Genomic DNA, 18,548 nt, shown 5'->3' on the forward strand with positions numbered 1-18,548 from the left:
GGATCCCCGAACCGTACAGGGACCCCCCAAACCGCCACAGGAGCCTCCCTCAACTGTACAGGGACCCCCCAAACCGTATAGGGACCCCCGAACCGTAGAGGGACCCCCCAAACCGCACAGGGAGCCTCCCTTAACTGTACAGGGACCCCCGAACCGTACAGGGACCCCCCAAACCGCACAGGGAGCCTCCCTCAACTGTACAGGACCCCCAAAACCGTATAGGGACCCCCGAACCGTACAGGGACGCCCCAAACCGCACAGGAGCCTCCCTTAACTGTACAGGGACCCCCCAAAACTGTATAGGGACCCCGACCCACACAGGGACTCCCCCCAACTGCACAGGGATACTCCAAAACTGTACGGGGTCCCCAAACCACACAGCGACTCCCACCTGCACAGGGACACCCCCCCCCAAACCATACGGAGACCCCGAACCGTATGGGACCCCCGAAACTATTCAGGGACCCCCAAACCACACAAGGACACCCCTCCCAAACGGCACAGGGACCCCAAACTGCATGGGGACCCCCCAAACTGTACAGGGAGCCCCCCAAACTCGTGTAAGAGATCCCCTGAACCATACAGAGACCCCCCTGTACCCGTATAGGCACCCCCTGCAGCCGTATAGAGATCCCCCTTCGTGTGTATAGGACACCTCCTGCAGCTGTACGGGGATCCCCTGCACCTAAATAGGGACCCCCTGTCCAGCCATACAGGCTCCCCCCCCCCCCCCCGCCCCGCACCCATAGGCACCCCCTCCGCACCCGTGCAGGGCCCCCTCATGCTGTATAGGGACCCCTGCACCCCACCCAGGATTCCTCTGCACCCGTATAGGGACCGCCCCCCCCTCACACTCACATAGGGACCCCAGCACCCGTATAGAGACTCCCTTCACCTGTATAGGAACCCTTGCAGCCATGTAGGGACCCCACAACTGTATAGGGACCCAGAAGCCACGTGGGCACCCATGCAAGTACCCCTATATCCGTATAGAGGCTCCCCGCACCCATACAGGGCCCCTTCCACCTATATGGGGACCCTCTGCGTCCGTATAGGGACTCCCCGCACCCATATAGGGACCCTTGCACCCACATGGGGACCCCAGGCTGAGACCCCTGCGCCCATATAGGAACCTCGCAGGGACCCTCACCCCAGCACCCTCACACCGGGACGAATCCTGACCCACTGTGTGTCTGGGACCGACCCCTCACCACCCTAAAGCTCGGGGACCCCCCCGGGGCTCGGGGGGGAGACCCTCAGCCCCTTCCCTCCCCTGCAGCCGCAGTGGGCTGCACTGGGGTGCGCTGGGCTGGTACTGGGTGGGTACTGGTCTGGCACTGGCCAGCACTGGCCCGTGTATCCAGGCCAAGGCTCTTGTTGGAGGCATCGCCGGGTGCCTGCCCCCCCCCCCCCCAGCCCTGCCAGGGCACCCGGCAGCCCCCCACCCCGGCCGGATCCCTGGGGAACAACCACCGTGGGGAGGATTTCGGAGTGCCGGCGTGGAAGCCCTCGCTGCAGGGTGCTGGGGTCCTCGCTGCAGGGTGCCGGGGTGCCCACCGTGGGGTGCTGGGGTACGTGCTGCGGGGTGCTGGGGTCCTCGCTGCAGGTGCTGGGGGGCCCAGTGTCTCCGGGAGCTTGAGGGGAGACGGACAAGCTCACGGGCAGGACCTGTCACGCCTGCACCTATTTCTGTGCATGCACCCACGCACATGCACCCAGGCGTGCACCCCTCCACCCCTGCACAGCCCTGGGGGCAGAGGGGGGCAGAGCTGGTGTCCCCCACTCGGAGCCGCTGGTTCCCCCCACTGGGGCTGGCTGGGGGGGGCAGAGAGGGGGCTCAGAAGAGCTCTCTGCACCCACACCTCGCCACCCTGTGCCTGGCATGGACTGGTTCACACTCACCTCCCTCGGTCTGCAGCTTTGGGGCATGTTTAGCACACTCCTGGCATCCCCCTGCGTCCCCCCTGCATCACTCCTGTATCCCTCCTGTATCCTCCTGCACCCCTTGCATCCCCCCTGCATCCCCCTGCATCCCCCCTGCATCCCCCTGCAACCCCTGCATCCCCCCTGCATCCCCCCCTGCATCCCCCTGCAGCCCTCCTGCATCCCCCCTGCAACCCCTGCATCCCTCCTGCATCCCTCCTGCATCCCCCCTGCATCCCCCCTGCATCCCCTTGCAACCCTCCTGAATCTCTCCTGCCCCCTGCATCCCCTGCATCCCCCTGCATCCCCCCTGCATCCCCCTGCATCCCCCTGCAACCCCTGCATCCCCCTGCATCCCCCCCTGCATCCCCCTGCAGCCCTCCTGCATCCCCCCTGCAACCCCTGCATCCCTCCTGCACCCCCTTGCAACCCTCCTAATCTCTCCTGCCCCCCTGCATCCCCCTGCATCCCCCCTGCATCCCCCTGCATCCCTCCTGCCCCCCTGCATCCCCCCGCATCCCCCTGCATCCCCCTGCATCCCTCCTGAATCTCTCCTGCCCCCCTGCATCCCCCCACATCCCCCTGCATCCCCCCTGCACCCCCTGCTTCCTCTTCCCCCCATTTCCCATCTCCCCTGGCCCCCCGGCGCTGTCTCGGTGCCCGGAGCACCCGCAGGACAACAGGGTGCAGCTCACCCCCACCCCCGCCCCCCCACTCTGCTGGGCAGGAGCGGGGAAATCCCTGGGGAGAGGGAGCGAGGGGCCCAGCGGGGTGGAGGGGGGGGGGGGGGGCAGAGCAGGCAAAGGGGGCGACGAAGGAAACGGCTCCTGCTTTTGCCTGCAGCGCGCCGTCACCGCAGGGGCGCGCGGGCAGCGAGCTGCGTACCCAGCCTGTGATTGTAGGGGTCGCAAGGGAAACGGGTTATTTACCCACGGCCTTGTTGTGGGGTCACGGGGGGGGGGGGGTTGTACCCCCCGAGCTGTTGTTGTAGGGGCTGCCCGAGCACCGCGCGCCCTGGCCTGTTGTCGCGGGGTTGCGCCGCGCTCTGCGCTCGGCCCGTTGTTGCAGGGTCGCGCGAGCGTCGGGCTGTGTGCGTGACCTGCTTGTCGCCGTAGGGGTTGCACGAGCAGCAGGTTGTGCACCCTGAGCTGTCACTGTAGGGTTGCACCGTGCCTGACCCCCCCTCCCGCCCCCCCCCCCCCCCCCCCCCCCCCTGCAGCGGGGCAGCCCCTGGGAGCGCCCAGCCCTCGGGCTGAGCCGGGCAGGGGTGCAGGGGTCCGGTGCTGGCAGGGTCCAGCCTCGGTTCGAGCCGTTTCCCCCGGGGGTTCCCGCGAAGGCTTCGCTGCCGTGTCCCCGCCGGTGCCCACCGGCAGCTCTGGCTGCGTCTCGGGGCGCGTGACCGTCCCCGTCCCCCACCGACCTCGGGGCGCCCCGGGGGGTGACAGGGAGCGAAGCGGCCTGCCGGGCTTCGCTGGGTTTGCCCCAAAAGCGCTCGGGGTGCAGCAGCGTTCTCCTGCCCACCACCAGCTCCCAGCACCCGGCGCCGGGGGATCCCCCCGCATCCCCCCTGCCCCCCTGCATCCCCCTGCATCCCTCCTGAATCCCTCCTGCCCCCCTGCATCCCCCCGCATCCCCCTGCATCCCCCTGCATCCCTCCTGAATCCCTCCTGCCCCCCTGCATCCCCCCGCATCCCCCTGCATCCCCCCTGCACCCCCTGCATCCCCCCTGCACCCCCTGCTTCCTCTTCCCCCCCATTTCCCATCTCCCTGGCCCCCGGAGCTGTCTCGGGGGGGGAGAAGGAAGGGGGGGGGGAAGGATTGTGCTCCCTGATGGGTGGGTGGGCGCGGGGCTGCAGCACCCCACGGGGCTCCCCCACCCTCAGCCACCGCTGCCCTGCTGCACCTTGCCCCCCAAACCTTGCTGAGGCTCCGGGAGCGTGTGTGCGGGGTGTGCATGTGTGCATGGGGGGGGAGGGGGGGGCAGGGGGTGCATGGGGGGGGTGCCTGTGTGTGTGTGTGCGGAGGCCAGGCCCACGGTCCCCGCGCTGCCGTGGCGGAGGCAGCCCCGGTGCTAATGCACCCTGGCACGTCTGGCAGCGGCTGCCGATGCCGGTGCCGACCCCGGGGGCTCGGTGACCAAGCGCTGACCCCCGTGCTGGGGGTCCAGCTCGGCCCCCCCAGCCCCGGCCCCGGGGCTGCCCCAGGCAGCCAGGAGCTGGGGGTGGGGGGGAAGGGGCTGCAGAGCCGGTGCTCAGCCCCTGCGGGTGTGGGCACAGGTATGGGTGCGGGTGTGGGTGGGTGCTGCCGCGTCCCCCGGGACGCCCCTTTCTGCTCCTCTTCTCCCATCCCTGCCCCGCCGGGCGCTCCCCAGGAGCATCCCTGGCCAAGCCCCTTGCCCGGCTCCTGCCCGCTGTGCTCCTGCCCGACGCTGCCCGCCGTCCTCCTGCCATCCATCCTCCTGCCATCCATCCTCCTGCCATCCATCCTCCTGCCCGCCGTCCTGCCATCCATCCTCCTGCCATCCATCCTCCTGCCATCCATCCTCCTGCCCGCTGTGCCCGTACGGCAGCCGGCAGGGACCGAGGGGCTCAGCTGCCCGGGGAGGCTGGGCTGTGGCAAGGGTGTAACTGCGAACCCGGGGGGTTGGGGGTCCGAGGCACCTGCTTCCCCCCCCCGGAGCAGGGAAATGCCGAGCGCTTTCCGTTGAAAAATATGTGTTTTTCTCAAAATGGTGCCCAGCATCTGGGGGGTGCTGGAAAGGGCAGGTTTTCACAGCAGTTCTGGAAAAATCTGGTAAGAAATGGTCACGAAAGCTGCTAGGAAGCTCTTTGGAGAGACGACGACCCGGATTTAGAGGGGCTCGTGCCGGGAGCGGTGGTCGGCAGAGCCAGCGGTGCCTGGCCTTCCTGGCCATTGCCCTCTCCCCGTGTCCCCCCTCCCCCGAGATTTCCCGTTTTCCCTGCAAATCCCCCTTTCCTGCCCCTTTGGGGAGCTGCCGTTCCCCGCGGGGGCTGCCCACTCCCAGGGGAAGCTCCGGCTGGAGCAGGAGCCCCGAGCTCAGGGCTGGAAGCAGCAGCGAGTGCCGGGGTGGGGGGTGGGGGGGTGGTTTGCCTTTTGCACCCCGATGTGCAACCGCCGTGAGCATCAGCACCCCTCGCCACTGCCTGGATGCCAGGCACCCCGAGAGCCCCAGGCACCCCAAGCACCCCGGGCACCCCAGGCACCCCCGGCACCCTGGGTACCCCAAAGCACTCTGAGCACCCCAAGCACCCTGGGCACCCCGAGCACCCCAAGTACCCCAGGCACCCCGGGTAACCCGCGCATCCCAAGGACCCTGAGCACCCCAAGCACCCTCGGCACCCCAGGCATGCCAAGTACCCCAGCCATCCCGGGCACCCCAGGTACCCTGAGCACCCCAAGCACCCTGGGGACTCCAGGCATCCCAGGTAGCCCAAGCACCCCAAGGACCCTGAGCACCCTGACCCCCCCCCCGGGCATCCCAAGCACCCTGGGCACCCCAAGCACCCTGAGCACCCTGGGCATCCTGGCACCCCAGGCACCCGAACAGGGCAATCCTCATCCCCCGCAGCCCCCACGCCACCTCCCCGGGGACAGCCAAGCTGCAGCCCCGAGCAAAGCACCCACGTCACCCCACTCCTCATCCCACTTGCACCAGTGTCCCCCGAGCCGCCGTGTCCCTGTCCCACAGCCTGCAGCCTCGGGGGACGCCTGCACAGCGGCGCTCAGTCTCCGTGCTCGGGACCAGAGGGTGCAGGATCCGGCCTGGAGGGGCCCTGGGGATCCCACCTGGCCCCAGCGAGGGGGTTTGGGACCGGCCGTGGGTTTGGGACCGGCAGCGGGTGCGTGGGGCACAGCCCCCACACCATCTGTGGGGCTGGGCTGCGCGGGGGGCTATTTTGGGCCGGAGGGTGGGGGGTATGTTCCCCTTTTTCTTCCCAGTTCAACCCGAGAACAAAATGGCTGCGAAGTTCATCTCCGTGCCCCGCTGGGAGCTGCCTCCCCTGCCCACGCTGCCGGGGCACCCGAGCACGACTAATGTGCGAGAGCACCCCGGGAGGAGGCGCGACCGGCTTTTTCCTCTCTCTTCTCGAGCTCTTTATGTATTTGACAGAGCTTTTTGCTGCTCTCCCCCCCCCGCCTCTTCTCTGCCTCCCTGCTCCCTGCCCGCATGGCACGGAGCACCCTGACTCCTGCTCCCCTGGCCCCCGACATCCCCGGGCATCCCCAGGTATCCGGGTTCTCGCTCTCCCCCAGCCCCTCTGCATCCTCATGGACCAGGGTGGGGGGGTTTCCCCCCTCCCATGATCCCCACGGATCCTGCCTGCCACCCCCCCCCCCCCAGCCCTGTGCATCCCCAGGGGCTGGGGGTTCTCGCCCTCCCCAGCCCTGCTCATCCCCACGGAGGGGATTTTGCCCCCCAAGGCCCCACCCATCCCCACGGACGGGATTTTGTCCCCCCCGAGCATCCCCACAGATGGGATTTTGCCCCCCCTAAGCCCACGCATCCCAGTGGGGGGAGTTTTCTCAGCCCCCCCAGCCCCACAGACATAGGTTTTGCCCCCCCCCCCCCCATCCCCACGCACCCCATACCAGGAGGCCTCCCCACACCCCGCACATCCCCCCGCCCTCTGGGTCTTGGGGGGGGTGTGGGTGGGGGGGGTGGCGGGCAGGAAAGGGGGGGGGGCAGTGGCTGCGCGGGGCCGAGCCCCATTCCTTATGCATCCCTGCCCTGATGCAGCCTGACAGGCCAGTTGCATTTGGTACCTCGCACATCAGCGGCCAGAGCCGCCTGCTATTTTGGTTGATGCTAATTTGCTCCGTGTTGGGCGGCGGTTCACGCTCCGGTCAGCCTTGCCTGATACTATATTCCCGTTTGTTCCAGTAAAGGTTTTTCTGTCAGCTCCCCTTAGCCTTGACGTGCTCCCCGAACTGTGAATGCAACGCAGTTGGGGACCGGGCCATGCGAGCCTGTCAGCTCTGCTCCGCTCAGTGGCCGGCGCTGGGGGCACCCCCAGGTGGGGGCACCCCACTCCCCTCGCCCCCTGATCGCCACGTCCCAGGGAGGGGAGAGGGGATGGGGTGAGGGAGGAGCGGCGTTAGGAGCCCCAGTGGGAAGGGGGAGGTATGGGGCTATAGGTGCCGCTGTGATATACCCCCCCCAGCCACGCGTGAACCTGCTCCTCTGCCCCAGCATCATTCCAGTGCACCCCAGCTGGGCCCAGCACGTCCCCATGGGGTTCTGGGGGAGCCCAGCGGGTCCCCATGGGGTGATACGGGAGCCCAGCACGTCCCCACGGGGTGGTACGGGAGCCCAGCACGTCCCCATGGGGTTCTGGGGGAGCCCAGCGGGTCCCCATGGGGTGATACGGGAGCCCAGCACGTCCCCACGGGGTGGTACGGGAGCCCAGCACGTCCCCATGGGGTGGTACGGGAGCCCAGCACGTCCCCATGGGGTTCTGGGGGAGCCCAGTGGGTCCCCATGGGGTGGTACAAGAGGCCCCTCCTGTGCCCCTGCCCCACACTGGTCCCGTGCAATGCCACCAAAGTCCCCAGCCTGTGGAGGCTCCTCCTGGAGGGATCCCACGGCGGGCGGAGGGGGTGGCCGAAAGCCTGGCAGGGCTGGCGAGGTGCCCCAGGGACCCCCACCCTGGCTGTGTGCTACGGGGTGCTGGGCCCCGGGGTACCCCCAGCGGGAGAGCTCAGCCGCCCGTCGGGGGGTGCAAGGGGCTCCCCGCCATGGCCCCAGCTCCCCACTGCCCCGCGGTCCCCAGCTCCCCAGCGGTGAAAAAAATCTGTGGCTTCGGGTGCTCCCCTGGCCTTGGGTGCCCATCTGGATTTGGGATCCTCCCCTGAACCTGGGGTGCTCACTTGGACCTAGGGGAGGCCCTGGGGTGCTCAGCTGGATTTGGGGAGGCCCTGGGGGTTTCCACCTGGATTTGGGGTGCTCCCCTGGACCTGGGATCCTCAGCTGGATTTGGGGTGCTCACCTGGACCTGGGATTCTCACCTGGATTTGGGGTGCTAACCTGGCTCTGGGGGAGACACTGGGGTTCCCACCTGGATTTGGGGAGCTCCCCTGGACCTGGGACACAGACGTGGATTTGGGGTGCTCCCCTGGACCTGGGGTTCCCATCTGGATTTGGGGTGCTCCCCTGGCCCTGGGGTGCTCCCCATCCCTCACAGCTCTCTCTCTGCTCCATCTCCTGGCCCTCTCCCCATCACTCGCGGGTTGTCCATGCCTCCCCTCTTGCCCTTGGCAGGGGTTCAGGGGTCCCGTCTCCTCTCAGCCGGGGTTTGGGGGTCCTGTCTCCCCTCAGTGGGGCGTGCAGCCGTCGCTCGCCGGCCTGGGCTCTCCCGAGCTTGGACTGCCCTCTAGTTTCCCAGCTGGTGGGGATGCACAGTGGGGGGCTCCCGGGGTGGCTTCTCCACAGGAGAAGTAGTGGGTGCCCCACTGGTGACGCCGCCGAGCCTGGCCCTGGGACGTGGCTCCGGGGCCAGCAGCCCTCAGTGCAGGGACACGGGCACGGGGCCAAGGCATCGTCACCCCCCCAGCTCCGCCTCGGGTCCCCTCCTCCCCACGGAGACCCCCACGGGGGGTGGGTGCGGGGTGCTGGGGCTCATCCTGCACGCACCCCGCGGCTCAGCCCCCAGCGCCCAGCACCCGCGAACACCTTGCGCAGCGGGTGGGGGGACCCCAGTGCCCTGGGGGGAATGTGGCCCCGCAGCCTGCAGCGCTGCACCCCCAGGGCACACCCGCACCGCATCCCGTTGCACACGCGCGGTATCCCACTGCACACGCAGCATCGCATTGTACACACACAGTGCCCCGCTGCACCAGCCCAGCACCCCGCTGCGCCCCCATGGCACATCAGCACCCCCGTGGTGCCCCGCTGCACCCACAAACCCCCCCGCTGCTTCCACGTGGTGCCCCGCTGCACCAGCCCAGCACCCCGCTGCACACCAGCACCCACACGGCACAGCCACACACCAGCACCCATCCGACCCACCAGCACCCCCGTGACACCAGCGACCCCTGGCAGAACAGCCCCCACCCGCTACCCCAGCACCCACCCAGCTCACCACCACCCAGGCGGCAGGGTGCCGACGCAGCACCCCGCCGCATCCCCACCGCATCCCCGCCGCATCCCCCCGCCCCCTCCGCACCCCACGGCACCCCCGTGAGCCGGGCAGGCAGGGGCTGGGCAGGCAGCGGGGGGCAGTGGGGGGCAGCGGGGCTCCTGCCCTGCTCCACCCCATGGGGTCTAGGGGGGTGGCAAGGGGACAAGGGGACAACCTGGGCTTTCTTCCCACGGCCACGGGGGGCTGCGGGAGGACCAGGGGCCCACCGACGACCCCGAATCCCCTGTGGGCAACTCCGGCCCCTGGGTGCCAGGGCGGCGGTGGTCCGGGGCGGGGGCCGGGGGCTCGGGCTATGTCAGCCGGGGATTAGCAGGGCCGGGAGCCGCCTGAGCCCCTGATCCCGCTTAGCAGCCGGCCCAGGCGCCCGCATGGGGCTTAGCGGCCCCTGATGCCACCCGAAGCCGTCACCGGGTTCCCTGCGCCCGGAGGGACGTGGGGACACAAAGGTGGGGGTGGGGTGGGGGGGTGGCAGAGCCGGCATCGCCTGTGGGCTCTGGTCTCCTGGACTGACCCCCAAATCCTCCCCCGTGCCAGACGCCGGGGGTCCCCTGCCATGGAGGGGGGGATTCTTGGGTGTCTAATACAGGGTGGGCACCCTCCTGCCTGCCTCATCCCGGCTCTGCACCCGTCGGGGTGAGAAGGGGCTTTTTTAGGGGACACCCCCCTGCACCCCAGTGTGGCACCCCAAGACCTCGGCCCCTCCGCCGGCTCCGGGCTCAGCCCTGGCTCCCGGGGAGCACCGGGAAGTGCCGGGAGACGCCCAGCACGGCCCCACGGCTGCACCGCAGCGTGAGCATGGCCCCACGGACACCCACGGGTGCGAGGGGCCCGTCCCCCCTGACGGCACCGTGGGACTCCCGAGTGTCACCGCCACGGCAGCTCAGCCAGCAGCGCTGGGCCCGGGGAGGCGGCGGGCAGCTCCGTGACACCAGCCCGGCGCTGCCAGCCCGGCTCTAAATCCCTCCTGTGAGCCGGAAAAAAACCTCCTTCGGAGTTTATTAACTCATTTTCAGAGCCCGGCCCCGCCGGCTGCCGGCGCGGGAGCTAACTAGTTCAGGCGTGCGCCCCTGCCGCCGGCTAATGCGGCCACGCCGGGTGCCAACTGCCCTCCCGCCGCACGGGGGACACGGGGACACACGGGGTGACACGGGGGGGGGACGGGGTCACCCCAGCACCCTGCAGCCAGCACCCACCCTTGGGGCTGCGGCGCAGGCCAGGGCCGTGCACGTTAGGCAGCCACGTGCGGCCCCGGGGGTGGGAGCGCCTGCCTTCCCACGCGCGCGGGCACGGCCGCGGGCACGCTCACGCACGCGTGTGCGCGCCCACGCGCCTTCCTATAGGTGGGGAAACTGAGGCACGGGGCGGTAAACGGTGCACCAAAGACGCCCCTGAGCCAGGGTGGCCTCGGGGTGCCCCTGTCCTGGGGGATCCTGCCCCCCCCCCCCCCCCCAGCCCCACCCTGCAATAATATCAATTAGAGATGCACAGATCAGCTTTAACGAGCGGCGCCCGGCAGCTCAGCCGCCCTCTGCCCCCGATAATGCTGTGCCTCTTGCGAAGCGGCTCCGCGGCCCCAAACCCCCCCCAGCACCAGGACCCCCGCGCCGGGGCTGAGCTGGGGGGGGTGGGGTGGGGCCAGGGCTGGGAAATGCTGAGTCGGCAAAACTTGGAGGGTGGGAGGGTGGTTTGGTGTAGGAGAGGGGTCGAAGGTCCGGCCTGATGGTGACGGGCACCCGCTCAGCATCGGGTCGTTGAAGGGCATCTCCCCCCGCCCGGCGGGAGCCAGGATCCGCCCCTGTCCCTGTCCCTATCCCTGTCCCCATCCCTGTCCCTGTCCCCTGCTGACCGGAGGAGACAGGAGCGCGGCGCACAGGGCAGTGGGGGCAGGCGGGATGGGGTCTGTGGGTGATGGACGTGGGTGACATTCCCCAGTGGAAAGGTCTATGGGGACCGGCACCACGCTCGGCCACGGCCCTCGAAGCCGCTGCGGCTCCCCAAAATGCGCGGCAGCCCCCCGGCACGGAAGCCACCCTGGCCGCCGGTGGGACCACCCGGGCGTCCCCAGCACTGCAGCCCCGCAGCGGCTGCCCGAGCTCGGACCCCGACACTGCCTCCCCATGCCCCCCCATGCCACCTCCCCGTGCCCCCCACCACCTCCCCGTGCCCTTCCAGAGTTCACCTCCACATCCCCTCTGCAGATGTCCGGGTGGAAGGTGGCTGGGACAGCGTGAGCACAAATGCCACCGCACCGGCCAGCGGTGCTGGGCCGTGCCGGGGACTGGCTCCCCGGGGTGGCCGTCACGCTGTGTGTCCCCCCCCAGGCACTGGGGACAAACCACCCCTGCACCCCCAACGCCTCGTCCCGCCGGCCCGGGGCCAGTTTTGGATGGTTCTTCCAACCGACACAAGCTCCTTCCAAAGGGGACGGGTCCAGGGGAACCCCCGGGGCGGGCGCAGCCGTGGTCTGGCCGGTCGCAACACCCCGCGCTGAGCCCGTCCCCTGGGCAGGCACGGGGGGCTGGAAATACGGCGGGGTGGAGGGAGGGAGGGAGGGGTGGGTGGATGGGTGGATGGATGGATGGATGGGTGGATGGGTGGGTGGGTGGATGGGTGGGTGGATGGGTGGATGGGTGGGTGGATGGATGGATGGGTGGATGGATGGGTGGACGCTATGGGAACGGGCAGCGGGACAGATACAGTACCTACTGCACAGACGCAATCGCTGGGAACAGAGAGGGGTTACGGAGCCGGAGGAAGGCGGCCGGGCGCGAGGAAGGACAGACGGACGGGGCCCGCTTCATCTGCGTGTCCGCGGTTCTGCTCTCCCAGAGCTCTCCTGGCCGGTGCCTCGTCCCGCTGCTCCCGGTGCCGGTGGGACAGAGGTGGCCCTGTGCTGAGCCGGACCAGACCAGGAGGCACCGCAGCCCTGGCACCGCCGTGCCAGGACGGGGACGGCTTCGAGGAGTCAGGGTGAGCGCTCCCAGGTCACCCCGAATACGGCCCCAAGGGCTGCCCGGCCGCGGGGCAGCGTCTAGCCCCTCTGCAGCCCCCCCGGAGCTGGGCAACCGCCGACTGCCGACCCCGTCCCGCAGCCGCCCCAAGCCCCATTTCGCATCTCACCAGCGTCTTCCTCCACGCAGCGTGTCCCCTGGATGGACCCGGTGCCAGCTCCGGCCCCCAGCTCAGCACCGCACCCAGCCCGCCCACTGCCGCGGCCCATTTCCCAACCCACGGGCGGCGGGACGGATCCGGACCCCCGAAATATAACTCAGCCCCTCTAAGATCGGTGCTTCCACGCCGGCGCCGAGGGCGGCAGAGCAGAATAAAACCACTCTTGGCCGCCACGGCAGGGCCTTCCTCCCTCCTCTCCCTCCTCTGCCTCCCGAGCCAGGTCCTGCATAGCAGCGGGCGACCCTGGCACCCACGGGATGCTCAAGCTGACGAAGTGGGGCTCGGGCGAGCTAACGACGCGGGTCTGAGCCCGAGCTAACGAAGCGGGGCTCAGCCCACGTCCCCGCGCGCCGATGTCCTCTCTCCGCCCCGGTGCCCTCGCTCGCCCGCCCCACGCCCGTCCGGGACCCACGGCGGCTTCAGGGCTGGAGCTGCCCCGGGGTCCAGCGGGATCAGGGTGTCCCCTGCAGCATTCCTGGCTCCCCCACCCCATTTCTGGGGGGTCTGCGGAGGGGCGCGGTGGAGGCACCAGGGGGATTTGCTGCCTGTTTGCCCGCAAACCCCAAATTGCCGTGTCTTACCCCGAGCCAGCGCGGGGCCCATGTGCCTCCCACCCGCTCGGGCTTTGGTCCGGCTGGTGCCACCTCTTGCTCTGGTCAGATCCGAGATGGGGGGGAGCCGCCACCACTGGGGTGGGGACGGAGTTGGGAGGTCTTGGGGACCGCTGCCCTCCAGTCCCCGTCCCTGAGTGGGGTGGCGGGATGCAGTCGGGGTGCTCCCGGCATCACCCCGCCGTCTCCCTGGCACCGAGGGTGGCATCCAGCCCACGCGGGGACATGGCTGTCCCATCCCACGGGCCTCGTGGGACACCCGCCACGGCCCCACAGACTCACCCGCAGCTCCCGGCCCCTCGGCAGCTGCCGCTGGCTCCGCTCAAACTTTGCCACAAGTTGAGACAAAGGCAGCGGGTCCCGTCCCCTGTCCCCCGTCCCCAGTCCCTGCTGTCCCCAGACAGCCTGGTGCCACCAAGACTTAATGAGGGCACGAGGGCGGTGGGCTGGGGGGCTGCACACACACACACACACACACACACACACACACACACTCTGCAGCTTAACCCTTCCCCTGCCGCTCCTCTCCACCCCATCTTCGGGGCAGCTGGGGACTTTTTGGGGGGCTCCCCTGTGCCCTTGGTGCTCTCTGCACCCGGCGTTGGCCTTGGGGGGGTCCCAGCCGTGGGCCCCCAGGGCTCCCCACCCTGCAAAATGCTTGGGAAGGATGCGGACGCCCCCGAACATCTTCGTCCCCCGGGCCATGCAGAACGGGGTGGCCACGGTCCCCATCCCACCGGGACCCTCCGCAGCACCCTAGGGTCAGGGGGCACCCCCCAGCCCCAGGTCTCCGCATGTCTCACCCTGTGCCCCGTGGTGCAGGGGAGCCCGGGAAGGGCTGGAGCCGGCAGGCTGCGGGGGAGCTGACCCCGGTTCCGGGCTGGCTGCTCCGCTCGTGTCCCTGTCCCGGCACCCTGGGACCAGGGAACCCCCGGCAGCAGCAACGTCGCTGGGCCACAAGTGGGATGGGATGGGATGGGATGGGATGGGATGGGATGGGGTGGGATGGGATGGGATGGGATGGGATGGGATGGCCTGGTCTGTCCCGCCAGGCTGGAACCAGCCCCCTGCCCGCACTGGGCCACCTCTCCCCTCCACCCAGTCACTGTCCCGTCATTCCCATCTTGTTGCACTCCCTCCTACACCTCCTCCTGCCTGCCCCATCTTCCCCCACCTCCTCTTTCCATTCTGATATGCCCATCCATCCATCCATCTGCTCAGCCATCCACCTCTCCATCCACTCCATCCACCCCACCCCTCTGCCCTTCTATCTTATCCATCCATCCATCCTCTTCATCCTCTTCATCCATCTGCACCTGTCTTCTCCATCTGCCCCTCCATCTTATCCATCCATCCATCCATCCATCTTCTTCATCCACCTGCCCCTCCATCTGCTCCATCCATCCATCCATCTGCTCAGCCATCTAGCTCTCCATCCTCTCCAGCCACATCATCATCTCCACCCATCTGCCCTTCCATCTTCTCCATCCATCCTTCCACCCATCTGACCATCCATCTGTCCCTCTGTCTTCTCCATCTGCCCCTCCATCTTCTCCTTCCTTCCTTCCTTCCTTCCTTCCTTCCTTCCTTCCATCCATCCATCCATCCATCCTCTCCATCCATCTGCCTGTCTTCTCCATCCATCCATCCATCCATCCATCCATCCATCCCTCCCTCCCTCCCTCCCTCCCTCCCTCCATCCCCTCCATCCACCCACCATCTCCCCCACCCTCTCCCGTCCATCGTCCCCCCATCTCAGCCCCCGGCCCGGGGGCGGCGGCGGGGCACAGCGGCTGTCACCCGCTGTCACCCGCAGAAGGGGCCGCGGCGCCCAAGGAGGGGCTCAGCTGCGCCCGCGCCCCCGTCTGCCACTCGGCCGGGCCGCGGCCGATAGGAGCTGACAGCCGCTCCCGCGCTCGTTAGCCACGCTCTAACGAGGGGAAGGGGTGTCCACTCACGGGGAGGGGGACCCCAGCCCCTGCCCCTGTCCCCCCACAGGGGGATGTGGCTTTGGGGACAGAGGAGGACCCCGGTGCCGTGGTGGCTCCTGGCCCACAGACACGTCCTCCGGCTCCCACCCCACCGCCGGGACCCGGGGGCGATGACTGGGGGGGGCTGCTGGAGTGGGGGGGGGGGGGGGGGGACCCCCCCGGACCCCGCCCTGGGGCTGGTCCCCGTGGGACCCCCCCTTTCGCTCGGATCCAAGATCCCGGGGGGTGCCTGGGCAGGGGGCTGCGTGCACGCGTGGGGCTGTGTCCCGGGTGGGTACGCCGGGCTGCGGCCCGCGTCATCCCTGCACGTGCATGACCCCCGCGGCCCCCGGGGAACGAGCCCTCGCCCCCCGTCCCCATCCCACGGGGCTCCCCGGGGCTACGGCGGGGCGGGGGGGGGGGGGGGGGGGGGGGGAACGGCGGCACAGGGACCCGGGGCGGGCGGAGGGGCGGGGCAAGGACCCGGGGAGGCGGGGCGAGGCGGAGCGGGGCGGAGCCATGGGGGGCGGGGCGAGGAGCGGGGCGGGGCGTGTCCCGGCGGCGATGGCGTCGCTCTTCGGCGGCGTGGAGGGGTGAGGGGTCGCGCCGCGAGTGGGGGGGGGGGTCCCCACGGGGCTCTGCACCCCCCCCCCGCACCCTGACACACACACACACACACACACACACACCGGTTACCCCCAGCCCGGGGCGGGGCTGCAGCCGGGCCCCCCCCTCCCCGACCCCTCCTGCCCCGTCCGGGTACCCCCAGCCTGGGAGAGGGGGGGGCAGGAGGAGTCGGGGGGGGGGGCGGGAGCCGGTCGGGGGGGGGGCCGGCCGGCCCCCCCCCCGACCGGCTCCCGCCCCCCCCCCCGACTCCTCCTGCCCGGTGCAGGGTGGGGCCAGGGACCGATGTCAGCGGGACAGGATGGGGGGGGTCAGCAGCCCCCCCCTTTCCCCAAGGCCCCCCATCCTGGTCCCACCCCCCCCCCCCCCCCCAGGGACCCCTATCCTGGTCCCGGTCCCCGCCAGCCCCCCCCAAGGGCTGGTTTAGGGGCTGCAGGGGGTCCCCGGGGAGATGCAGAGCCGGGGTGGTGGGGCTGAGCGAGGGTGTGTCCGCCCCCCCCCCCCACTGGGGATGGGGGTGGGGGCGGGGGGGGGGCACGGGGTAGTGCTGGCAGCGTCCCCTCCGCTCTCTCCGCAGCGGGGGCACCCACTCCAGGGTGGTGCTGGTCTCCGGAGATGGCCGGATCCTGGCCGAGACGGAGGGACCCTCCACGAACCACTGGGTGAGCTGGGGGGACGCCCCCCCCTACCCAGCCCGGGGAGGGGGGGACGGGACACGGGGGGGGGGACAGGGCGGGGCTGGCCCTAGTTGTCCCCGAGCTCCCAGGACGCTTGGGTGGGATGAAGCCACCGGAGAAGGTGCCGGGGCGTTGCCGGCAGCTCATGGGGGGCGGCGAAGCTTTCGGCCACGCGGGACCCCCGGGGATGGAGCCCGGGGTTGGGGGGGGGGGGGCTTCAGTGCATCACCCCCCCCCCCCCCCGCCCTCCCTCGGCTCTCAGCTCATCGGCTCTGAGAAGTGCCTGGAGAGGATCGAGCAGATGGTCAGCGAGGCCAAGAGCAAAGCCGGGGTTGACCCCCACGTCCCCCTCCGCTCGCTGGTGAGCCCCCCCCCCACCCCGCCGAGCTCCCCTGGGACCAGCATCCTCCCCAAAGGATGCTGCGGCTCCGTGTCCCCGCCCCGGGGGTGACGGGGACCCTCTGGTGCGGGACAGGGCCTGTCCCTGAGCGGGGGTGACCAGAAGGACGCCATCGGCAAGCTGACGGAGGAGCTGCGCCGGCGCTTTCCCCGCCTGAGCCAGAGTTACCACATCACCAGCGATGCCGTCGGGGCCATGGCCACCGCCACCGACCACGGTAGGGGGGACAGCTCGCCCCCCGGGGTGACAGCGAGGGGGACGTCCCGGCGCGGGGGGGAGGTGACCGCGCATCACCCCTCCGCCGGCTCTGACCCCGCAGGCGGCATCGTCCTGATCTCGGGTACCGGCTCCAACTGCAAACTCATCAACCCCGACGGGTCGGAGGCGGGCTGCGGCGGCTGGGGACACATGATGGGCGACGAAGGCTCAGGTGAGGCCGGTGGGCAGGGGGTGGTGGGGGACAGCGGGGGGGTGGTGGGGTCTCAGCCGGCTCCGTGCTCCCTCCGCAGCGTACTGGATCGCGCATCAGGCCGTGAAGATGGTGTTCGACTGCATGGACAACCTGGAGGTGCCGCCCCACGACGTCGGCTACATCAAGCAGGCCATGTTCGACTACTTCCAGGTTGCTGCCGGGGGGGTCCCGGGGGGGGGGGGGGGGGGGGTGTGTGTCTCTGGGCTCTGTGCCAGGGTCCGGGGGCGGCTCTGGGATGCGAACTGGGATGGTGGGGTCTGGGGGACGCTCCGGGCTGCACGCCGGGATGGTGGGGTCCCAGGGGCTCCGGGCTGGATGGCGGGGTCCCACGGGTTGGGGGGGGGGGTGTTTGTGTGTCCCCTGTGCTGGCAGCCGGGACGCGGGGCTCACCGGTGGGTTTCCCCCCCTCCTCCCGGCGCTGCAGATCTCCGACAGGATGGGTCTCCTGACGCATCTCTACCGCACCTTCGAGAAGTCCAAGTTTGCGGGATTTTGCCAGAAGCTGGCGGAGGGTAGGGAAGCCCCTTCCCCGGGGGGCGCAGGGGGAAGGGGCCGTACGCGGGGGCAGCCCGTCCCTGGGGTGATTGGGGCAGCCCCTCCCTGCCACCCTCGGTCCCCGCCTGGGGACTGTCACCCTTTGCCGTCCCTCCCCGGGACGGCTCCCCGGACCCGATCTCTGCCCCCGGCGCACCCTTTGCCCTGAGCACCCTCCGCCCTCGTCGGGGGGGGGGGTGGGTACGTGCCGCTCCCCACACACAGCCCAGCCCGGCTTGCGAGCCCCAGCGGGTGCAGGAGGGGTCCCGGGTCGCCGTCCCACTCCCCCCCCCCCCCCCAGGCGCCCAGGCTGGGGACCTGCTCTGCTGCCATGTCTTCAACAAGGCTGGCGAGGTCCTGGCTCGCCACGTCGTCGCCGTGCTGCCTAAAATCGACAGGGTGAGAGTTGCTGGGGATGGGGAAGGGGGTGCACGGGGTGGGGGGGGGGTCCCAGTGCCGGCTCTCACCCACTGCCCCCCTCCCCCCCCCCCCCCAGAGCCTGTTCCTGGGGGAGCTGGGGCTGCCCATCGTCTGCGTGGGCTCTGTCTGGAACAGCTGGGAGAGGATGCGGGCGGGTGAGTTGGAGGGATGGGGGCTGCTGGGGGGGGGGGGGGGGGGTGTGCTGCGGTTCCCCCGTAACCCCGACCCTGTGTGTCCCCCTCCAGGGTTCATCCACGTGCTGGCACAGGCGCGGGAGGAGGCCCCCGGCCACGTCTTCTCCCGGTTCAGCCTCCTGAAGCTGAAGCGTTCCTCGGCGCTGGGGGGGGCCCGCTTGGGCGCCAGGAGCATCGGCCAGGCTCTGCCCTTGGACTACGCCGGCAACGTGGACGTCTTCTACACCCACGTCTTCTAGCCGTGTCCCCCCCTGCTCCCCCCACCTCCTGCCCCACGGCCCCCCGGGACGGAGGGACCCTCCGCACGCGGCGGCGGCGGTCGGGACAATCGGTTTTGTAATTTTGCAATAAAAAGGTTTCACCACCCGAAGGGAAACGGGCCGGGAGCCGGC

General features: G+C 70.0%; 1 protein-coding gene across 1 annotated transcript; it reads left to right on the forward strand.

The window, feature by feature from the left end:
• Positions 1-15,392: 15,392 nt before the first annotated feature.
• NAGK (N-acetylglucosamine kinase) lies at positions 15,393-18,526 on the forward strand. The gene is made up of 10 exons (XM_076337548.1): positions 15,393-15,428; positions 16,037-16,121; positions 16,399-16,497; positions 16,612-16,753; positions 16,856-16,966; positions 17,046-17,158; positions 17,433-17,520; positions 17,844-17,941; positions 18,039-18,117; positions 18,208-18,526. The coding sequence occupies exons 1-10, from the start codon at positions 15,400-15,402 to the stop codon at positions 18,393-18,395; spliced, it is 1,032 nt and encodes a 343-aa protein (XP_076193663.1). The 5' UTR covers positions 15,393-15,399; the 3' UTR covers positions 18,396-18,526.
• The last annotated feature ends 22 nt before the right edge of the window (positions 18,527-18,548 follow it).

The sequence above is a fragment of the Aptenodytes patagonicus genome, chromosome 4, assembly GCF_965638725.1.
Source record: "Aptenodytes patagonicus chromosome 4, bAptPat1.pri.cur, whole genome shotgun sequence".
Taxonomy (NCBI): domain Eukaryota; kingdom Metazoa; phylum Chordata; class Aves; order Sphenisciformes; family Spheniscidae; genus Aptenodytes; species Aptenodytes patagonicus.

Bases quoted from the DNA above. Each gene is read 5' to 3' on its own strand.
- NAGK (XM_076337548.1), top strand. From the start codon at position 15,400: ATGGCGTCGCTCTTCGGCGGCGTGGAGGG. The intron at 15,429-16,036 runs GTGAGGGGTCGC...CTCTCTCCGCAG, and splicing joins CTCTTCGGCGGCGTGGAGGG to CGGGGGCACCCACTCCAGGG. The intron at 17,521-17,843 runs GTAGGGAAGCCC...CCCCCCCCCCAG, and splicing joins TTGCCAGAAGCTGGCGGAGG to GCGCCCAGGCTGGGGACCTG.